The sequence below is a fragment of the Pteronotus mesoamericanus genome, unplaced genomic scaffold, assembly GCF_021234165.1.
Source record: "Pteronotus mesoamericanus isolate MK-2021 breed Mesoamerican mustached bat unplaced genomic scaffold, CSHL_Meso_final contig_130, whole genome shotgun sequence".
In the NCBI taxonomy this organism is placed as follows: Eukaryota; Metazoa; Chordata; class Mammalia; order Chiroptera; family Mormoopidae; genus Pteronotus; species Pteronotus mesoamericanus.
The window spans coordinates 729,791-751,366 of NW_026555060.1; the positions used below are offsets into that span (position 1 = coordinate 729,791).

The window sequence follows — 21,576 nt, forward strand, 5'->3', positions numbered from 1 at the left end:
CCATAGATATACACTTCAAAGTAAAAATATATCCATATAATGTTCCCATAATTGAAAATTTTACATTGTTACTTTTTTGTTTAATTAAATTTCTCAAGTTAATTATGGCAACAACATGTGACTTTCTAAAACACAATGTCAGACCACTGTTTTAGTTCTTCACTGGCAAAGGAAACTTCCTTTGAAAAAATGCCCATTTAAATATCTTTTAAATAATCTACACATTTTGAAACAATCACAGACACATAAAATTGGAATATGGTTAAGATTAAGGAACTGCATGCATCTCTGACTCTTCTAACACTAGGTTTTTCTTTCTTGTTATTTCCAAAATTTAGATCAAATTTTAATCCAAGCACTCATTTTTGTCATCCCTCAAAAACATTTACTCAACTATGCTAATTTTACATAAAAGGGAGAAATAATACATAGATTACCAGATACCTAAGAATAAAATAGTAATACAATGTTATTACTTCAACTAAAAAAAAGAATTGAAACATTAAATCCAAAAGATATACCACAGTGGTCCAAAACTCAAGCAATATATTTGAACTACCTCTGTACATAACTGCCCACAGTATCCTGTATGTGGTATTTAGCAACACTGATTTAATAACAACTTCTGCTTTTCATTCTAGGTTTCATCCCCCTAAATTATATCTATATTGTAATAGAGTTTAATTTTAAAATTATTTGGCATTGAAATTTCTCACATAATGTAGTTAACTTTTAGCTAAAATAAAATATATAGTAATAGTAACATATAACAAAAGATGACCTATTACAATTATTCGAAATAGGACAGCTTGAGCTTTTCTTTAAAATAAAGAAGCAACAGTGCACCACAAGCTCCAGATTATTTTATTGAAACAAAAGGACATTATGATTTATTATATAATATATGTTTCCTCAGGAAACATAAAATATTGAATGGGTCAAAGCTCCTCAGAAATTAAAAAAAAATAACTCTGTAGAAAAAGATTGCCAAGTTGGCAATGGCACTTTTCTATCTTTGTTTAAATGACACCAACCTAGAAGTTTACATCTCCCAACCAGCCTTTCCTTATTATCACTAGAAATCCATTGCAATATATATAAGAGCCGAGGTTTCTTGTTATTTCTCACCTGTTTTTGTCATCTTTGGAAAAATAACTTGCAGGAGACATTTTAACCAGCAGACTACTCAGCCCTGAAAAGGATACTCACTCAAGGTAGGTACATGGAAACATGAAATGAAGAATTTTTACTATGAATACTAAACTTTTCTGAGATTCATTTTTTTAAAAAAATTTTGAATTTATTAGGATGGCATTGGTTAACATACTTTTGTACATTTCAATTGTACATCATTCTATCATAATTCTACATAATTCCATAATATATCATCTGTGTATTGTAAGATGTGTTCCCCACTTGCTGTCAGGTCTCCTTCCATCACCATTTACCACCTTTTATTCTTTTCTAGCTTCCCCCATCCCCCTTTCCCTCTGGTAATCATCATACTGTTGTCTGTTTCTATGAGGGTTTTTTTTTTGGCTTAATCCCATCACCTTTTACCCCCAGCCCCCCAACCCCTTTCTCTTCTAACAGCTGTCCGCCTGTTCTCTGTATCTATGGGTCTATTTCTACTTTGTTTGTGTATTCTGTTCATTAGATTACACACATGAGTGAAATAATAGGGTATTTCTCTTTCTCTGAGTGGCTTATTTCACTTAGCATAATACTCTCCAGGTCAATCCATGCTGTTGCAAAAAGTCAGATTTCCTTCTTTTTTACAGTAGAGTAGTATTCCACAGGGCAAATGTATCACCGCTTTCTGATCCATTCACCTGTTAATGGCCATTTAGGCTGCTTCCAATTTTGGCAACAGTAAATAACACTGCAACAAACAAGGAGTTCATATACTTTTTTGAATTTGTGTTTTGAGTTTCTTTGGATATTTTCCCAGAAGTGGAATTTCTGGGTCATAAGGCAGTTCCATTTTTAATTTTTTTAGGAAACTCCATACTGTTTTCTGCAGTGACTACACCAATCTGCATTCTGACCAATAGTGCACAAGGGTTTCCTTTCACCACATCCTCGCCAAGATTTGTTGTTTGTTGCTTTATTAATGATAACCATTCTGGCAAGTGTGAAGTGGTATTTCATTGTGGTTGTAATTTCTTTGATGATTAACAATGTCAAGAAACTTTTCATATACCTATTGGCTGTCTTAGGAGAAGTGTCCATTCAGGTCCTTTGCCCATTTTTTAAATTGTATTGTTTATTGTCGTCATGGGGTTTTTTGTGTTGAGTTTTTAAGTTCTTTATAAATTTTAGATATTAACCCCTTATCATATATATCCTTGGTGAATATGTTGTCCTTTTGTTTTGTTGATGGTTCCCTTTGCTGTACAAAATTTTTTAGTTAGTTGTAGTCCCATTGTTTATTTTTTCTTTTGTTCCCCTTGCCTGAGAAGGTATATTAGAAAAAATATTGCTATGATAAATGTCTGAGATTTTACTGTCTGTGTTTTCTACTGGGATTTTTAAGATTTCAAATCTTATATTTAATCTTTAATCCATTTAGAGTTCATTCTTGAGAATGGTGAAAAAATGATCTGATTTCATTTTTTGCACACACTTATTCTACTTTCCCAACACCATTTATTGAATAGACTGTCTTTACCACATTGTATGTTATTGCCCCTTTTGTCAAATATTAATTAACCATAAAGGAATGCATTTATTTCTGGAGTCTCTATTCTATTTCATTGATCTATATGTCTGTTTATATGCTAGTACCATTGTGTTTTGTTCTGAAACTTTTAAAGATATCATTTTCATGGGCTTTTAGAGAAGATTCATTTTTCACTAAAAAGAATACATGCTTTAAATGAAATTTGGTAAGCCATAAAATGGATTAAATTTGTTGAAATTCTATATGTCAGAGAAAAGCATTTGTGTGGACACTTAGGACAATTAATCCGTCCAATTACACAATCAATTAGTTCTTCCCCCATGTACCTCTTTTTTTTTTGAGCTTCATAATGACCAGAGCACTATCAAATATACTCTAAGAGAACTGAATTGTTCTACACTATATTTTTATTATTAGTTTTGTCTTTGTTTTTTAAAACTTTACACAAGAATGTGTCATAGGAAAAGTAATACTTAAAGAAATATCTATATACATATATAATTTAATATTCAGTGAAATTTGTCCCTAAGATTCTTTCAAGACTTGAATTGTTCAGTCAACACACTCAACTGAAGGGCAGAGTTGACTACCAGAAAGCCAGTCTTCACAAAGTTGCATGCACTGCTTTCCCAGAACAGGAGCAATCACGTACTTGAAATATATTGTAAATTTGAAGCCAACTGAGAGTATAAAAGCTGAACATATTGTATTTTCTGCCCTTGGTCTTTGATGTACATTATATGTATTTTTGGAAGTAGCCTGAGATTGTTTATCATGGAATAAAGTAACTTAGTAGAATGTTGTTATAACTAGGATATATATTACATGATAATTTTTCTTTAACCTACAGTTGAGCCATGAACAATATAGGGGTTAGGGGCACCGACCCCCCACAGTAGAAAATCTGAGTATAATTTTTGGCTCACAAGTCATCCCTCGACATCTACACGGGGATTGATTCCAGGACCCTCCTGTACACTGTTCAAGTCCCTTATACAGAGTATGGTATAGAACAATGCATACAGTTGTTCTTCTGTACCCCCCAGATTCCCAATGAGAAGATCAAAAACAGTTTTTAATCTGCAATTGGTTGAATGTGCAGATGCAAAACCGGGGATATGGAGTGCCTACTGTATATTTACTGGATAAAAATCTGCATATAAGTCGACACTTGCAGTTTAAACCTGTTTTGTTCAAGGGTCAAGTGTCTTTGAAATGGACCCTTATTTGGATTTGAACATCTTGATATTTCATAATAGGGATTACATTTCTTTGTAGATTTGTATTTGAGGTACTAATATAACTTAATCTATGTTTTAAATTTTATTTCTTGGTGAAGGGGTTAAAAAAACAAACAAACAAACAAACAAAAAACCTCATAGACAACAGTATGGACATTACCAGAGGGAAATTGGGGTGTGGGAAGGCAAGAGAGGGTAAAGGGGGGAAAATGGTGATAGAAAGAGACATAACTTAGGGTGATGAACACACAGTACAACACACAGATGACATATTATGGAATTGTACACCAACATATATAATTTTATTAACTAAGATAATCCCAATAAGTTCAATAAAAATAAATAAATAAATAAAAATTTTATTTCTTGGGACATCACAATAATAAAGAAAAGAAAAGAATCAGCTTACATGATAAAAATCAGAGAGTAAAAATCTTACTCATAAAAGCTTCTGTCAAATAAAACATTTTATGAACAACTCTTTGCCATTATCTCCAGTGTTTAGCTTACAAGTCAAAAGTGAAAACCAGTTTCATCATTTCATAGTTCCATGTCATGAGCCTAACAGTATTGCTCCATATTAATTTGAAGTCCAAAATAAAATTAGACAATTTTCTTAAAATGTTCCAGTGCTATTTCTATACTACATCAAATAGCAGTGGTTGGGACACTTTCAAAAAAAGAAGGAATATTGATCTGTCATTGTGCTTATTTTCAGGAGTAACAATAAGAATGAAATCACTGTACCTAATCTTGGGCCTTCTGGCTCTGGAAGCCTGTTTCTCGGTAAGTCTCACTAATCACATCTTCATGTTTTTCTCACAACTATTAGTCATATTTTTTACATTAATGATATTACTATTCCATATGTATTAGTAGCTATTAATCATTCATGAAACTTTGTTCTACTGCTTTAATTTCAATTTAAGTTATAAATTTAATTTAATTTAAATTTCCACACATAGGTCATGGCTACCATATTGGACCATTTAATTTTATAATATCAGACTGCACTATACAGACACATATAAATATGGGTACCCATCCATTAGCAATTTCACAAGTAGGGAGAATAAATTATTGCAAATTTTTGATCCAATATATTAATGACTTTTTAAAACATATTTGAACATATTCTTTAATTTTATTGGGATTTTATTGCCTCATCTATATAAATGGCATAGTTAAAATAGAAACATTTTACCAACGTAAGATTCATGAATCATCTACATCAGAGTAACCTGACTCACTTATTTAAAATATAGTAAGCCAAGCCTTATTCCAGAATGAATGAGTGTGCAATAGTAGGACCCAGAAATGTACATTTCTACAAGGATTCAGGCAACTTTTGATAAATTATAAACATTTATATCAATCAACACCTACCATGCGTAAAGAACTAGGTTGAGCACCACAGAAGCTTCTAAATATTCAAAGAATATCCAAAGTTTCAAGGGATTAAAAAAGCCACAAGTTTTGGGGTTCTATAAGTAGTGGAATAATAATCAGATTTAAAGTAGGAATAGATTAATTCCAGTTTTGGAAAAAGGAGATTAATTTCAGAGTAATTTCTACCAAAGAACTGTAAAATCTATTAATATCAAATGAAAAAGATTTTTTTAAAAACTTTTTTTCAGAAGAGACTAGGACTTACAAAAGCAGGAAACATAAAATTATATCATTATGAGACACAAAAGAATTCTTTTATCTGCTCTCAAAAACTTGAATAAAGGAGCTATTTGATTGGTCTCTCAAGCAGTCAGACCTTGGCCATATTACTAAGTACATTATAGATGTGATATGATTTTTGATAAACCAATAAAATATATTGACATGTTAAAAAGGTAATATTGTGGCTTACTTATCTTATCTTAAAGTTTATATTTAATATTTTCATGTCCTCAGACTATGAAACACTTTCTTGTTTTAGAGAATCAGTCATTGATTAGCCAAACAATGGGGGGTTTTTGCAAAATAAATTCCAGAATTCCAATAATATAAGCAGTTCAAATAGAAATGAACCTTTCCCCAACTTAATTGTACGAGATTCATGATGATTAATAATTAATATTATGGGCAGGTAAGTAGTAATATTGATCCAGTTATCTTTTGAGTGTTTATAATGTGACAGGTAATTTTCTAAATGCTTTACAGACATTATATCATTTAAACCTCGAAGAAAGCCTGAAACAGACTACTATTAATCCCATTAAAGATAAATTAGTTAAGATTCTAAATATTCATATCCTGGCTGAATTGTTCTTAAGCCAAGTAGTGCAGCAGATTAGCTTCATTATAGTCCCCTGAGAGGGCAATTTTTCTTTCTAACATAGTATCTTCATCATTTTTACCAAGTTCATTACCACTGTCCAGTTGTGGAAAGGAAACTAATCACTGTGGCTGGATTAAATGATTAGGAAAAGAACAGATATTTACTATGAAGGTTTTTTGCATTAGACATAACTTTTAGATCGATAATCAGGATAGGCTTAGGAGACAAGGGTACTTTCAGCAAAGTCATTGTCTCAACAGTGAAAATAATGTGAAATATTTTTCTGCACTAAGGATTTGGGGTTTTTGCCAATTAAAAATCAAGTCCTGAACTTTTCAAACACCCCAATTTAGCCTTTGAATTGTCAGCCCTTGGGTCAAACGTCCTCCTCCATAACTCAATAAGCTATCACTGAGTAGGGAGGGCTGACATAACCGGTTCTACAGCTGTGATTTGGCAGTTTTTGTTTTATTGGTGACACCAAAAAAGTGTTTTACTAGCATGCTGAGGACAGGAGTCATTTTGAAGAGTGACTAACATATGAGAAGTGGGATGAGTCTCAGCAAACCTAGACTACCCTTTCAGAGAATGTCACTGTCAAAAAAAGAGGTGAAGAGAAAGTGCTAACAAGGAAATGCATGGCTAAAAATGGATCTTGCTTAAAAGTGGAACATAGGTAATAGTTATCTTCTGAGAAAACCAGTTAAAAGGCACATATTGAAGTTCAGGCATAATAAGGAAAAACCGACAGAACCCTGAAAAAAATACTTCTAAAGAAAAAGGAAATATCTAGATATCTATGACTTTATAGTATGTGGCCAGTAAACTGATAAAATTCATTTCTAATTGCTTGCATTACTTTGGAAAAACAGGAGAAAAATCAGCTTAGTGGGCTGGGTGAGGGCTAAAAAAGAGGTAGAGAACTTTAATAAAACTGACGTCAACTTAGAAAAGTATAGGCTTCTGGGGAATGGGATAACACAAATCTAAGGCATTTGAAGGGAATGCAGGGCGGTGCTGTAGGATCATACATTTGTAACAGAACAGGGCTTTGGCATCTGCCATCCCTGGTTAAGGACCTGCAAGTAGAAATCAAGAAAAGGACTGATTTAGGGGGATCCCACAGTTTGGAACTGGCCATGTCAGATAAGTAGGTGAAGGACCGGGGGACAGTAGGAAGGAAATTCAGTTGTGTGTCCTATATAGGAGACTAGGACTTGTGTTTTCCTACCCTGGAACGTTTACATACTCTCCCTCCACTTGACATGCCCTCTCCACAGTTTATATTATTTAAGCCCCCTTTCAAATGCTGCCTCCTCAGCAAGACAATGTTTCCTCTCCTCAAAACTAGTCACTCTAAATCTCTAATGTATTTGTTTCCTGCACTATTTTTCCACTATTTTTATTTCCAAAAATTGTAAGCACTATCCTAGGTGTTATAACAAATAGTAGTATATAAAATTTCCTGAGCACTGCACTGAAGCCAAGCACTGCCCTAAGCACTTTACTAATGTTTCACAACAAATCTGACAATGACCCTAGGACATGGGTACTTTTATGACTGTCATTTGCCAGATACAGTGAGAGAGAGGCGCAAAAAGTATTTCATATTCACACAATCTCTAAATAGCAGAGGTTGGAAACTGCCTCTCTTCGGGCCATTTTTGTACGTTCTAGTATGGTAGCTACTGGACCTGTAGACTCACATATGGCATGTTTGTACCCCTATAGCTCCTACTTCAGCATATTGATTGCACAAAGTAGATGCTCAATAATATGTTTGACAACTTACTAGTTTCAAAGTCTGAAACAATCCTGAACTTTTGAATGAGATATGAGGAATTTTCTCCATTTGAAATTGATGCCAATGATAGTCTCTACTAAAAGCAAAAGATATGATTTAGCTCACAATTTTTTTCCATTCAATACTACCCTAGCTTTCACAGAGCAAAAGAAAAACTCTTCCTCTTCTCTAATATAGACTTTCAAACTGTGTGACTTAGATACATAAAATATTTTCTTTTGCTGCATAACAAATTTCCACAAAATAGTAGCTTTGAAAATCAATGTCTTATCTCACAGATTCTTTGGTCAGAATTCTGACCTTGGCTAAGTTAGATTCTCTGCTCAGGGTCTGACAAGGCTGAAAAAGTGTTGCCAGCAGTATGTTTCCTCTCTGGAGCCCCAGATCCTCTTTCAGGCTTGTATGAGTATTGTAAGATTGGGGTCCCTTGTTTGTAGAACTGAGGTCCTTATTCCTTGCTGACTGTGAGCCAGCAACCATTCCTAGCTCCTCTTGCCCATCTACCATTTACTGCCATGAGTTCCTCTCCACAACATGGCTCATGGCTCCAAAGCCAAGAGAAGAGTACTCACTGCAGCTTCAAGTGTCTCTGGCTTCTTCTGTCTCTGACCTGTAGAACCTATTTTAAAAAGCTCACCTGATATGGTCAGGCCAGCATGTGCCAGCAGGAAACAGGGATCTTGAAAGCCATCTCAGAATTCTGCCTGCCACAGAGAATGTAAGTTGTTGTGCTTGACACTGAAATATCTCATTTAAAATTGTTTACTTCTTTTTTCCCCACAGCCTGGTGAAAGTCAAAGAGGCCCCAGGAGACCATATCCACCACCACTGCCACCCCCTTTTCCTCCACAACCTTTTCCTTTGGGCCCAGGATTTGTCCCTCCCCCTCCCCCTCCCCCTTTTGGCCCAGGGAGGTTTCCACCACCTCCTCCTCCTCCTCCTTTTGGCCCAGGGAGGTTTCCACCACCTCCTCCTCCTCCCCCTTATGGCCCAGGGAGGTTTCCACCACCTCCTCTTCCTCCCCCTTATGGCCCAGGTTATCCATATCCACCTTTCCAACCATATCTGCCTGAACCTATACAATTCCCTGGATACCCTCCTGTGAATCCTGGCTTCTTAACCCCTGCACCCCAAATAGAAGCTTCTAAAACAAGCTCTACCACAGCCCCAGAAAACCCGGCCACCACCAAAACAGGATCCACCAGCCCTGCAACTACTTCTACTACCAAAAATGCAACCAAAAGCTTTCTTGATAAATTATTGCCCAATTGGGGCTGAGGATGGGGATATTCCAGTATCTGTGAGCTCTGTGGGGAAACAATCTTAGAGAGAAACCAAAACAACTCACATAAACATTCAGCTAACAAAGTGAAAATAAAGAGTTGAGCAATAGTCCTGGCCTATAGTGCATGGTTCAGTTGGTTGGAATATTGTCCCATGGACCAAAAGGTCGAGGTTTGGATTCCTGGTTGGAGCACATACCCAGGTTGTGGGTTCAGTCCCTGGTCGGGGCATGTACAAGAAGGTAGCCAACAAGTAGGAGTAACAGAACCCATCATACAATTAGGAAAAAAAAAAGAAAGAAAAATAATATGGAAATAATTCTACGTGGGGCTCATGCAAGTATGTGAATAGTGGTATTATTTAATGAGAAAGAAAAGACCCGAGAAGACTCAGTGTGCAAGGATTTGAAATACCCTAAGTTCTGCATTGGATATGTTAAGTGTGAGGTCTTGAGGTCTCTATTTAACTTCAGTATTATTTTTCAGTACTGCCATCATATATTACCACAAATTTAGCATCTTAACACAAATGCATTATCTCACAGTGCTGTGAATCAGAAGGCCACACAATAGTATGGCTCAGCTAGTTCCTCTGCTGGGAGTCTCACAAGGCTGAAATCAAGGTATTGGCAGGGCTGCACTCTTTTATGGAGGCTCTAGGGAAGAATGTTTCAAGGCTCATTCATTTCCCCTGCACACCCCTTCTGCCTGACAGTTTTTCACCACATCTCTCTGACTCCAGATGCAGAAATGTATCTACTTTCAAGGACTTTAGATGATTATATTGAGCCTACCAAAATAATCCAGAGTAATCTGTTTAATTATCTATATTTAATAACACCTGGGAAGTCCCTCTGCAGGAATACCTATTTTAATGATTGATTAGGTAACCATGGGATGGAATTCTTGAAAAGCACAGCCTAAAAAATTTTGAAGAGACACACTTTTAAGTAGATGTACTGAGCTGAGCAGGCAGGATATATGCAAGAGCAGAATAAACAGAAGGACTGAATTTAACCAAGATCCCAATTTTGCCAGGAAAGAATGACAGAAAAATAGAAAGAGAATCCGCTCTAAGAATTATGGTTATACATGAGCTGAGCCATACTACAATGGCTGGTGAAAATTTTAAAATGTTTCTTTTGTTCTGCTTTCCCTTTTATTAACATTTATTTTATGCTGAATTTACTTCCAGGCCATATGTTTTTTGTTTCTTTAGTTTCTTCTGGGATATATTTTTCTTCTGTGCAATCTTCTCTTCTAGTTTAAGAACAATCTGCTTTTTTTCAGTAGGATCATCTCAATGTGGTAGGGAGGGCTCATGTGTGGGTTGATCTGCCCATGAGCTCTGCACATTCTTGTGTTGCATCTGGAGAGCTTAGTTCACCTGGATTTGCTCAATGACCAGAGAAGAATCTATATCTAAACCCATAAGTTCACCATTACTCTGCATGTTCAAGCATGTGCAGCAAAAATTCAGCACTGTCTTGGGGCCACCAACCCTGCATCCAGCCCCATTGTTTGGCCTGGACATACCTACTATCTCCACTATTGTGACAATGAAATGGCACACACTGCTTCCGGAAAGGGACATCCTTCAAATACTTGGTGGCTTTTCAGGCTCTCATCCACTTGATGGCCTGAAAAGTTTTATGGTTGTTTTTAAAGTGAACACAAATATTTGAACCTCTGGAGCTGCATGATTTCATGGAGTTTTCTGGCTCAAGTGGATAGCGAACTATTTTCAGAGGTCACCACAAGCTGCTATGGGAAAAGTACAAATTTTTTTTGGTGACAACTCATACTTGACTGAGTGTACTTTGACTTTGGAGTATTATCAAACATGTGAACAAGCAGGGAAAACAACATGCAGACATCACAAAAATGTGGTGTGAGTGAGGGAATGGTGTGGCTTCCTGGTACTTTACTCTTTATCATGTAGGCACACCCAGATTTTGGAGGTCTCAACAGCCAATGTGGGCTAAAGAGTCCTCCAGATCAGAGGACCCAGGACTACCTGTAAACTGTTTTAGACATGGTGGGGAAAGGTGCATTAGGACACAGAGTTTCACTGTATTGTCTTTTAAGAAATTTCTTTCTGAGCCCATTACCTGGGCTATTTTTCAAAATTTATTTCTTCCTGTAGAATCAAGCCTAATCAAGCCTTCTAAGCACTGAGCAAGGACATTCAAGGAAAACATTATAGCAATAAACTATGTAATCTCAGCTGGATGACAACACACACAAAAAGACAAAGACATAAGGAATGTATTTAATATGCTTTATTGTCATTTGTCTTTAATTCCCAATAATTTATATGTAAGTTCTTAAAAGTCAGAAGAGGAAAAACTAGAACTTATATTTTTAAGACACATCTAGTGTTCTGAATGTGACTGGATTTGAGCCGGTGGGATACATTCACATGAGATTCAGAAGGAGGAAGTAGGGCAGCAGCCATTTTCTGGCTGCTTTGGCTGACTACTGATGCACAGGTGTAAGGCAATTTGGCTGCAGAGGTAGCGGCAGGTAGCTTTGTAATCTCTGAGTCACAAGTATAACCATACAACCTTAAAGGCCAATGGATAGTGGATGCCATCTACCTTCCATTCCTTCAGTCATTCCTTCCAATGCTTTGCAGGCATGTGATTATCTTATCAACTCCCTTTCTACTTGAAAGAATGGTTTCTTTTCTTGGATAGGATCCTGAGCAGTACAAAAGAAAAATAGGAAACAAAGAATAAGTGGTAGAGTCAACAGATTGCAGTCCCCTGCCTAAAACTAGACCAGACACCATATAAATAGAGTCCCTATTTTGAACAAGTCTCCTTCTGTCTTGGGGTTTTCCCTTGAATCATAAACTCAATATGACTTCTTCACAAGAACATACACAACCTTTCCTATAAAAACTATCCTTTATCTCACATACTATAAACTGAATATCTCCAGTAAATTTTGCCCATTCCCTCAACCACATACAGATCCTTCTGCTACTGTCTTTATTTAATCATTCCCTCCTCTTAATAGTCATGTATTATATTCTATTTTTTCACCTAAACCAGAAATCAACCTCTAGGACATGCTACCAGCTTCAGCAGCAAGTTAAAGACCCTACTGCATCCCACACACATTCTGCACCACCTTAGCCCCCTTGTTTTTACCCCAATTGCGTCCTGGTTTTATGGTTTTTCAACAATATCACTTCCCATGACCCACCAGCATCACTTAAGCCAGTCATCAGAAGACCATTCCCTTAGATATAGTCATCCCATAAAATACCTTCATTTCACATCTGAGGCTTTAGAACCCTCTTCTCAGACCCTGTTTTCTTTCTAAATTTCCCCCTTCTCCTCCCTCTATTAAACATCCTCTTTAATTTCACTAAGCTCCTTTAGTCCTCCTGGTTTCTCAATATATGGTTATCATTTGGAACTCACTTACTTCCATTTTCTGCCTGGATCCTAATTTTGAAAAACTTAACATTTAATAAAAAGTAGTAAGTATTGTAAACTTATTATATGCTTGAAACTGACTATGCAAAATATAGATATTGAAAAAGATAGATTACATATATACATATATGTAAACTGTCCTTCTTACATTAGTATTTTCCTTGTTCAGATGAGGCTCAGAGAGCTAAAATAACCTGGCTAAGAACAAGCATCTCATTAGTAGCAGAGCTGGGATTCCAACTCAATCAGATCCAAAGCTGACACCCATATTCTTTACACAATGTTCACAATTTCTAACATTTCTATTTTGATTTGTACGTAATGAGTAATTCCCCCTGTCTTCTTTCTGTGCTCCCACTCCCAGGGCAATGAACATTGTGCAGGGATATCACAAATCTATGCTGTCTAGCAGGCTATATATTCCTGCCACTTACTCAGTAAGTCTATTTAATCTACTCCCTCTCCTCAATATTGTGGGCAGCCCAAGAGCAAAAGATACACCATTCATCTTTATTCATGTGTAAATTAAAATATCAACTGTTTGGTAAATGAAATAAAATTACACCTTAAGCCAGGATGACATGACAACATAAAGAAACACCATGTAGCTAACCATTCCTGTTAACCTAACTGAGTACATAGGACCTTGCTGAGTCTATTCGCAAGGATGAAAAATAATCTCACCTTGGTTAGGTACTTCTTATTTCACTTATTTAGAGTCCTGCTGGGTAATGTTTACTTCATAATGACAACCTTCTGAGGGTAGCTCTCCACAAGTGTCATGTTCTACTGTGATGTCATCCATCACTGCCAGTTACAAACAATATGGATGTAGCAATACCAAATTAATGGAGCTTCAGAATATCACCTAGGTGCCTGACAATCCCAAGTTGCCACTGAAGAATCATATCATTAAATAGTGAGCTTAAGAAATTCAAAAATATTCAGAAAATCACTCATATAGATACAAGTAACTTTATGGAAATATTTATGCTAAAGAGTCATTTTGAATGAATGTCAAATTTCATGGTGAACTCCAAAAGTGAGAAGAGCAGTTTAGATGTCAAAAGAATTCAATGTATATCAGGAACCCTAGGATGTCAGAGGAAAATCCATTTGCCTCGGTCCAGCTAGACAACATTTCCCAACCTTCCCTGTAATTAGATGTGGTCATGTGCCTGAACTTCAGCCAAATGGAAGCAGAAAGTGATGTCTCACCTCTAAACCCAGCTATGAATCCTCCCTGTGTGTTCCTTCAGGACTTTTTCCCTTTCTGCTGTTGGAATAATGATCCCTGGGATAGCTTTAAAATCACATGTTGAAGATAACAGAGCTGCCATCGTCTTTGTACAGTGAGTAACTGTAAAACAAGTCTCCCAATCTTAACCCTGATATCCTATAATGTTAAGAGAAAGTTATATGAGCAGGAAACTAAATTCTATAGTTTTGAGCCATTATGTTTTGGGTATAATTTGTCCTGCAGTGTTGCCTACTCTAACAAAGAAATTGGTAACCAAGAAATTTTGAAGTAGGTTGCAGCACTGACAAAAGAGAGACTAAGAAATGGTTTAGCAATAAAATAGCAGGTAGTGAGGATATAGAATTAATAGAATGAAAAGAACAAGAGCATATTATGCAGTGAGAAAATTTAGGTAAAACTGTGGCCTGTAATAACTTAAAAGACAGGTCCTTTATATACCTACTGAGCCTGTAGCTATAGAGAAGTGATTTTTAAAAAAAAACAAAGTTTTCTTTCTTCACCTCTTTTGCAACATTTATACTAAATGTCAGTTAATTTATTCTTCAAATATGTTTTTCTTATATATTTTAATAATCATTTATAATTACATTAAATTCTTAGATAAATAGGTTAGATGATGATAGATGATACATGGATGATAGATTCTGAGATATAAACACATAAAGGGTGGGGAAAAATAGGTTTATAGTTGTTTGTATAAAAGATACAATAATTAATAAATAATAATACAAGAATAAAATCTTTCATGTACTCACCACTGTAAACCTACTTTTCCCCACCATATTATTTTCTTTTCTTCCTCTTTTTATTTATTTTATTTTATTTTATTCTTATTTATTCTTAGAGTTTTCCCAATTTTATCCTCTTTGCCCTCCTCTGTCCCACCCTATTCCCTGCTCCCACAGTCCATCCCCACCCCACTGTCTATGCACATGGGTCATTCATGCATGTTCCCTGACTACACTCTTCCCCTTCTTTCCACCGTTCTCCCCCACCCCCTTTCCTCTAGCAGCTGTCAGTCTGTTCCCTGTTTCCATGTCTCTGATTCTGTTTTGCCCATTAGTTTATTTTGTTCATTAGTTTCCTCTTATAAGTGAAATCATGTGGTGTTTTTCTTTCACCAACTGGCTTATTTGACTTAGCATGATAGTCTCCAGTTCCTCCTCAGTGTTAGTAGATAGTCATAATTAAAGAAATAATTAATGATCATTTTACCTTCTGCACACTAAACAAGATTATGAAGGAGTCCAAAACTAAACTGGGTAAGAATTTACAGAACTCTAATTTTGGAGTCTGCCATGCTGTTGGCACAATTTGAAATCCCATAGACAATTAAATTCTGGAGGTATTCCTACAAGTGCAGAACCAGTCTGAACTGGCCTAGTCTTGTTTCTAACAATATATGAACTGTTGTGCTTTCTTTTTTCAGAGTAACAGAACAAACTGACAAATCATGCAGTCCATCAGTCTGATATGCACGATAGAGAAAAACTTCACCCTAGGTCAAAATTCACAGCAAACTACATACTAACACACACACATCCCACACCCCAATTCAAACATGTGACCCATGAAAAACAGAATTCCCCTAGCACCTGCTTAATAAGTTCTCATTATGCTGAAATAATGTAAATACAGAGTATGCATAAGTTCTTTCACTTCTCCCTTTAAGTGTAGCTCCAGTTGGGAGACAGATTTGAGCTTCTCCTCCTACCTCCCTGCTGGTCAATTAGCAATAACAGCTTTTTCTCTTCTCAAAAGTCAGTGCCATAATACTGGTTTCTATGTGTGCCAGGCAGCAAGCCCTTGCTCAGTAATTAAATACATTCCTCACTTTAGACTTTTTGGCAGACCAGGCATAAAAAGTCTCCAAAGAAAAGGCAATCAAATTTCTCAATTGACTGTAAAATACCTAGGATCTGAGTTATCAAAAAGACAAAGAAATTTATCACTGGATGGAGGAAACCATCGGGTAAGGTGCCTGTACCAGCCACCAAAAGACACCGAATAAGGATTTCTTAGAGTAACTGGATTTTGTCAGATTTGGATTCCTAATTTTGGACTCACAGCCAATGCCTTTTAGAAGGTCCTTATGAGAAATGACAATGAGCCATTAAGATAGACTGTGAAATGCCATAAGGCATTCTATATCATCAAGGAGAAAATTGGCCTCCTGGACATTAAAAAGCTATTTGATCTTTTTCTACACGAAAAGCAGGGCATTAGGTCTTGGGATGCTAACTCAAATTTAGGTGCTTCTAAAAGACCAGTAGCTTAGTTTTTCAAACAATTGAACATCAACGCCAACTGAAGGATGCCAGTTTACCTCTGGGCTGGGCTGCAACTTGTGATCTTTACATGACACTGAAAAATATACCCTGGGCTAACCTACCATTGTGCACACTCCACAGTAGGTGCTACCTTTGCCTGCACAAAGGGCAAATTGGCTTATTTTGGGAAGGCTAAGAGAAAAACAGGCCAAAATATTAGACAACCTAAATATGAAACTGAAGGTGGTATCCACTCTAAATCCAGCCACTCCACTCCCCAGTATGACTGCAGAACTGGTTCACAAATGTATACAAATAATTCAAAAACTTTATTTTAGCCTTTAGAAAATCCAGATATGAAGATGTTTATAGATGGGAGCAGCTTCATGGACCAGAGACTTCAGAAGGCCAAGTATGCAGTAGTAACTCATCAGGAAGTCCTAGAGGCAGAAGCCTTCCCCTTCGGGTACATTTGCTCAAAAGGCAGAACTTGCAGCTCTCATGAGAACCCTATACTTTGAATATAAGAAAAATGTAACTATTTATACTGATTCTAAATAAGCCTTATCTGTCATGCACATGGAGCCACATGTAACGAGAGTGGTCAACTAACATCAGTAATAAAAGAAATTAAACACACAGAAGAGATACTGGTTTTATTGGACTCTGTTATAATGCCAGAAGAAGTATCCGTAGTCCATTGGCTGGGCTACCATAAGACTGACAGCTATCAATATGTAGTTATAAAATAATTTGATTGATCAGGTTGCAAGACAGGGATCTAAGATCAAAAACCTAGAAGCTAAGGTCTTCTGAGTGTGGATCCGTCCCTGTCTAAGCCTCAGTGTTCAGAAACAGATTTACAAATGGCAAACAAATGATGATTTCCTACTGGCTCTCAAGACTTATGGTTATCAATACCAAACAGCTAAAGAAGGCTGGGTTCACAATGAACAGGAACTACTGCTTATACCCAAGTATTTGATGTAAAGAATTATTACCCATCTACATCAAGGAACACAGTGTGGGGAAAACAGAACCTATCATTGGCTAAAAAAGTTTATTACTGGTCCACAAATGCAAAAGACCATGCCAAAAAGTAGTACAGAATTGCCTGATTTGCACCAAAAACAGTCCCAAAACCAGCCACTTCCAATAATAAAAGGGACAGAACCAGGAGATAGTTGACAAATGCATTTTACTGACGTGCCAAGAAGCAGAGGAAATTATAAGCATTTGTGGACACCTTCACAGAGTGGATCAAAACCATTCCCTGCAGGACAGAAAAGGCTTCTGAGGTACAGAATCCTTATGCTTTTTTGTATCCTTCCTAAAGGATTAAATCACTTCCTCTGTAAACATTAGGTTTAGTTTTCCTCCTTTTCACTGTTAAAAATCTTTATTCTTCTATCTTTAGTTTTCTTATTAGCTAATGACACACTATCCTTTGTTACTTCTATATTTTTTCCTTCTGGCAACCCTGACAATCTCTCAACCATTTAGACCTGCCATAGAACTGCTGGCCAATAAGACTGGGTCAACTAATTGTTGGATCTGCACCTGCTGCAACCATATGGAGAATGGATCTATTTTTATTAGTATTCCCCTAACTTTTCTCATTCTATTAAGTCAGACTGAAAACAAGTCAAGGTACACCTACACAGCATATACGAGCACCTAGTGATTGGGATTCGGACTCAGGTTTGGATGGGCCTATCAAAATCAAATAGATCCTGTTAGTCAAATGGCCTCAGTCAGTAGGGAAGGCACAGTCCATGCTCTTCACAGTTGTGTGTATGGCTCTTTGCTGGGGCCTCTCTGAACTTTACTATACGCTGAAATTTCACACTTGAATACAATGCTACTCTGGGAGTTTTGCCCCTATTAATAATGAGACAAATGAATACAGTCTTCAAAGTTTCCCTATTATAAGAAAATAGGCTGCTTAATGGCTCTACCAATTGGGAAGTGAAAGTTCTTCTCAATATAACTCGACATATATTTAGGATAGACTTCCTCTCAGATCTTTGGGCCCTAGAACTGGATGGTGTGACATCTTGCTTCAGCTATACAAATTTTACTAACCCCAGGCCTAACCTGCTAACTCTAAATCAAAATTTGAGGTATCATTTAAATCATTCTCACAACCTCAGAGTCCTTTTGGACCTCCTATCACCCGTTATGTGCTGATGATTTCATGCCTACTGCTTGTCCTGGCTGGAAAACAGAATCTCAGATTCTAAAATAACTGACCTAAATACTACCCACAATAAGGTTTGGCTTTGAGGAGTTACTAACTGCTATTTTTCTTAAGGGTATGGACTTATTTTTACTCTGTGGCTCCAACGTTTATCATACCAAACCCTTTTCCTGGTGAGGCATTAAACAGTGGTGTTTGGAGTAGTGCTGAGGCATATAACCTCACTTCTCTGCGATCTTCATCCAAAAGTAATGTCTTTCCTTCGGCTCCTTCCTTTCAACTGAATTTCAAATGCCCAAGGATAAAAGAAACCTGTATGGTCCAGTCAAGATAGCAGCATAGGTAAATGTGATACTTGTGTCTGCCCATGATCACATCAAATTTCTAACTACAGAACAACCATCAGTCAGAAAACCTGCAATTTAGCTGAATGGAAGTTGTATAACTAGGGATTTAAAAAAGAAGCTACATTGAGACTGGCAAAAGGGGAAGAGATGTGGAACAGGCTGTCCCACGTCCAGGAATGGTAGATAAAAATCAGGAGAGAGATCCTGGCGGCAGAGGTCTGCCATGAGGAGTATGAGATCCCTACCCCACACAGCTCATACAGACCAGGGTTCCAATGCCAGGAAAAGAAGTCCCCATAACTTCTGGCTTTAAAAAAGCAGGGATGGTAGCTGAGTGAGACAAAGGACTTCTAGAGTCCCAGGAATTCCTCTTTAAAGTGTCCATGCACACACTTACTCGGATTCACTCCCTTTAAGTGCCAGCACTGAGGCAGCAGCTTGAAAGGCACCAGGGAAATACAAAGAGGAACTGAATGTCCAGCATCAGGGTGAGATTTGGAGGGGCAGCTTTGTCCCAGACAGAAGTGCTGGCAGAGGCCATTGCTCCTTTTGAAACCCTACCACATTTTTATATCAAAGCCTCCATCAACCTGGCTAACATTGCAGCTCTACCTGAATGATTTCCTGAGACTCCATCCAACTTTCAGTCTTGCCCAAGCCATTTCCAGTGGTTTTAATATGTAATGACCTCTTTTGGCTGCTTACTTTGGACTTTACTAAAATCTCTCAAAAAAGCAGCACCTGTGATATGCTTACCACATATCACTTCCTAAATGCCCCAGGCCTGGCACTAGTAGCAGCTAGCTTTGGTTCACAGCTTGGCCTCTTCAGGGCACCTTAGAGCCCAGTACAAGTAGCAGATCACTTTGTAGCTCATTCTGGGTGGCCCCAATTAAGACACAGATGGCGTGTGATCTTTGCCTACACCTCCTGGGCGGCCCCAGAGCCAAAATACCTCATCAAAGCACTACTCATCCATCTCCACAAGTGTTGCACTTAAGGGGCAAACAGCGGGCATAAGAGTTCCACTAAAGTAAGTCCTGCTCCCTAGCATTGGTCCCTGCACAGCTGATCCTCTAGGGTGGTTGCAGCCAGTCTTTGCAGCCAATCAGCCTGGTAGTAAATCCATCCCATTGAGATGCCAATAGCAATCAAGGGTCAAGCACAATAGGACAGTGCACACAGTTCACACAAAGGCACACTTGGAGTGCCCAGGTTGGGGAGGCTGTACCACTGGATGATAAATTCCTACGACATAAGGCAACACTACCAATCACAGAAGATGTAGCAGCTCCACCTAATACAAAGAAACAAACACACAGAGGCTGCCAAAATGAGAAGACAAAGAAACATGTCCCACATGAAAAAACAGAACAAAATTCCAGAAAAAAGACTAAACAAAATGGAAACAAGCACTCTAATAGAGGCAGAGTTCAAAACACTGGTTATCTTCTGGCTGGTGTGGCTCAGCTGGTTGGAGTGTCAGCCCATAAGTGAAAGTTCACCAGTTCAATTCCTGGTCAGGGCACATGCCCAGGTTGCAGGTTCGATACCCTGTTGAGAAGCATGCAGAAGGCAGCCAATTGGTGTTTCTCTCTTGCATCAATGTTTCTCCCTCTCTCTCCCTTCCCTTCTCTCCTGAGTGAGGATAAAATAAATATTTTAAAATAAAAAAAAATCACTGTTATAAAGATGCTCAATGATTTTATGAGAACTTTAACAGCACAAAAAAAGGACTGACCAGAAATAAAGGATACACTAACCAAAATGAAGATTGATTTACAGGGAATCAGCAGTAGAGTAGATGAAGCCAAGGATCAAATCAGAGATTTGGAATAAAGAGAAGCAAAAAACACCCAATCAGAACAGCAAAAAGAAATAGAATCCAAAAAATTGAGAGTGTAAGAAGCCTCTAGGACAGCTTCAAGTGTACCAACATTCGATCATGGGGATGCCAGAAGGAGAAAAGAGATGGCAAGAAATTGAAAACCTATGTGAAAAAATAATGAAAGGTAACTTCCCTAATCTAGCAAAAAAAAAACTATATATAAAATTTTAGGAAGTACAAAAGTCTCAAACAAGATGAACCCAAAGAGGCCCACACCAAGACATATCATAGCCAAAATACAAAGGGTTAAAGACAAAGAGAATTTTTTTATTATTATATTTTATTGATTTCGCTATTACGGTTGTCCTGATTTTCCCCGCTTTGCCCCCTCCCTCCTTTGCCCCCCTCCACCCAACACCTACTCCCTCAGGCAATCCCCCCACCATTGTTCATGTCCATGGGTGTACTTTACACCCCCATGGCTATTCTGTAACTACCTATTTGTACTTCTTGATCTCCTCACCTCTTCACCCACTCTCCCCTTATCAACAAACAGTGCTATTAATTCCTTGGCTGAAATAACATTACAGAACTGATGAACTCTAGACATATTAACACCTGAGGCAGGAGGGCTTGTGCATTACTAAAGGAAAGTTGTTGCTTTTATTTTTTTTATTTTATTTTTAATGCTTTTTATTGTATTTTTCCATTACTATTTAGTTCTCTTATATTCCCCTTCTCCTGCTATCACCACACTGTTGTCCATGTCCATGAGTCCTTTTTCTTTTTTGCTCAATCCCTCCATACCCTACCATCCCCCTGTTAGCTGTCATCTGCTCTCCATCTATGAGTCTGTCACTATTTTGCTTATTAATTCAGTTTGTTTACTAGATTCCACATATGAGTGAAAGCAATTGGATTTGTCTTTTTCCGATAGG

General features: G+C 37.3%; 1 protein-coding gene across 1 annotated transcript; it reads left to right on the forward strand.

Moving 5' to 3' along the window:
* Positions 1-1,057: 1,057 nt before the first annotated feature.
* Positions 1,058-9,392, forward strand: SMR3A (submaxillary gland androgen regulated protein 3A). The gene is made up of 3 exons (XM_054589673.1): positions 1,058-1,214; positions 4,643-4,710; positions 8,784-9,392. The coding sequence occupies exons 2-3, from the start codon at positions 4,657-4,659 to the stop codon at positions 9,276-9,278; spliced, it is 549 nt and encodes a 182-aa protein (XP_054445648.1). The 5' UTR covers positions 1,058-1,214; positions 4,643-4,656; the 3' UTR covers positions 9,279-9,392.
* Positions 9,393-21,576: the final 12,184 nt, after the last annotated feature.

Coding starts and splice junctions, on each gene's coding strand:
- SMR3A (XM_054589673.1), top strand. CDS start 4,657: ATGAAATCACTGTACCTAATCTTGGGCCTTCTGGCTCTGGAAGCCTGT. Junction 4,711..8,783: donor CTCTGGAAGCCTGTTTCTCG/GTAAGTCTCACT, acceptor TTTTCCCCACAG/CCTGGTGAAAGTCAAAGAGG.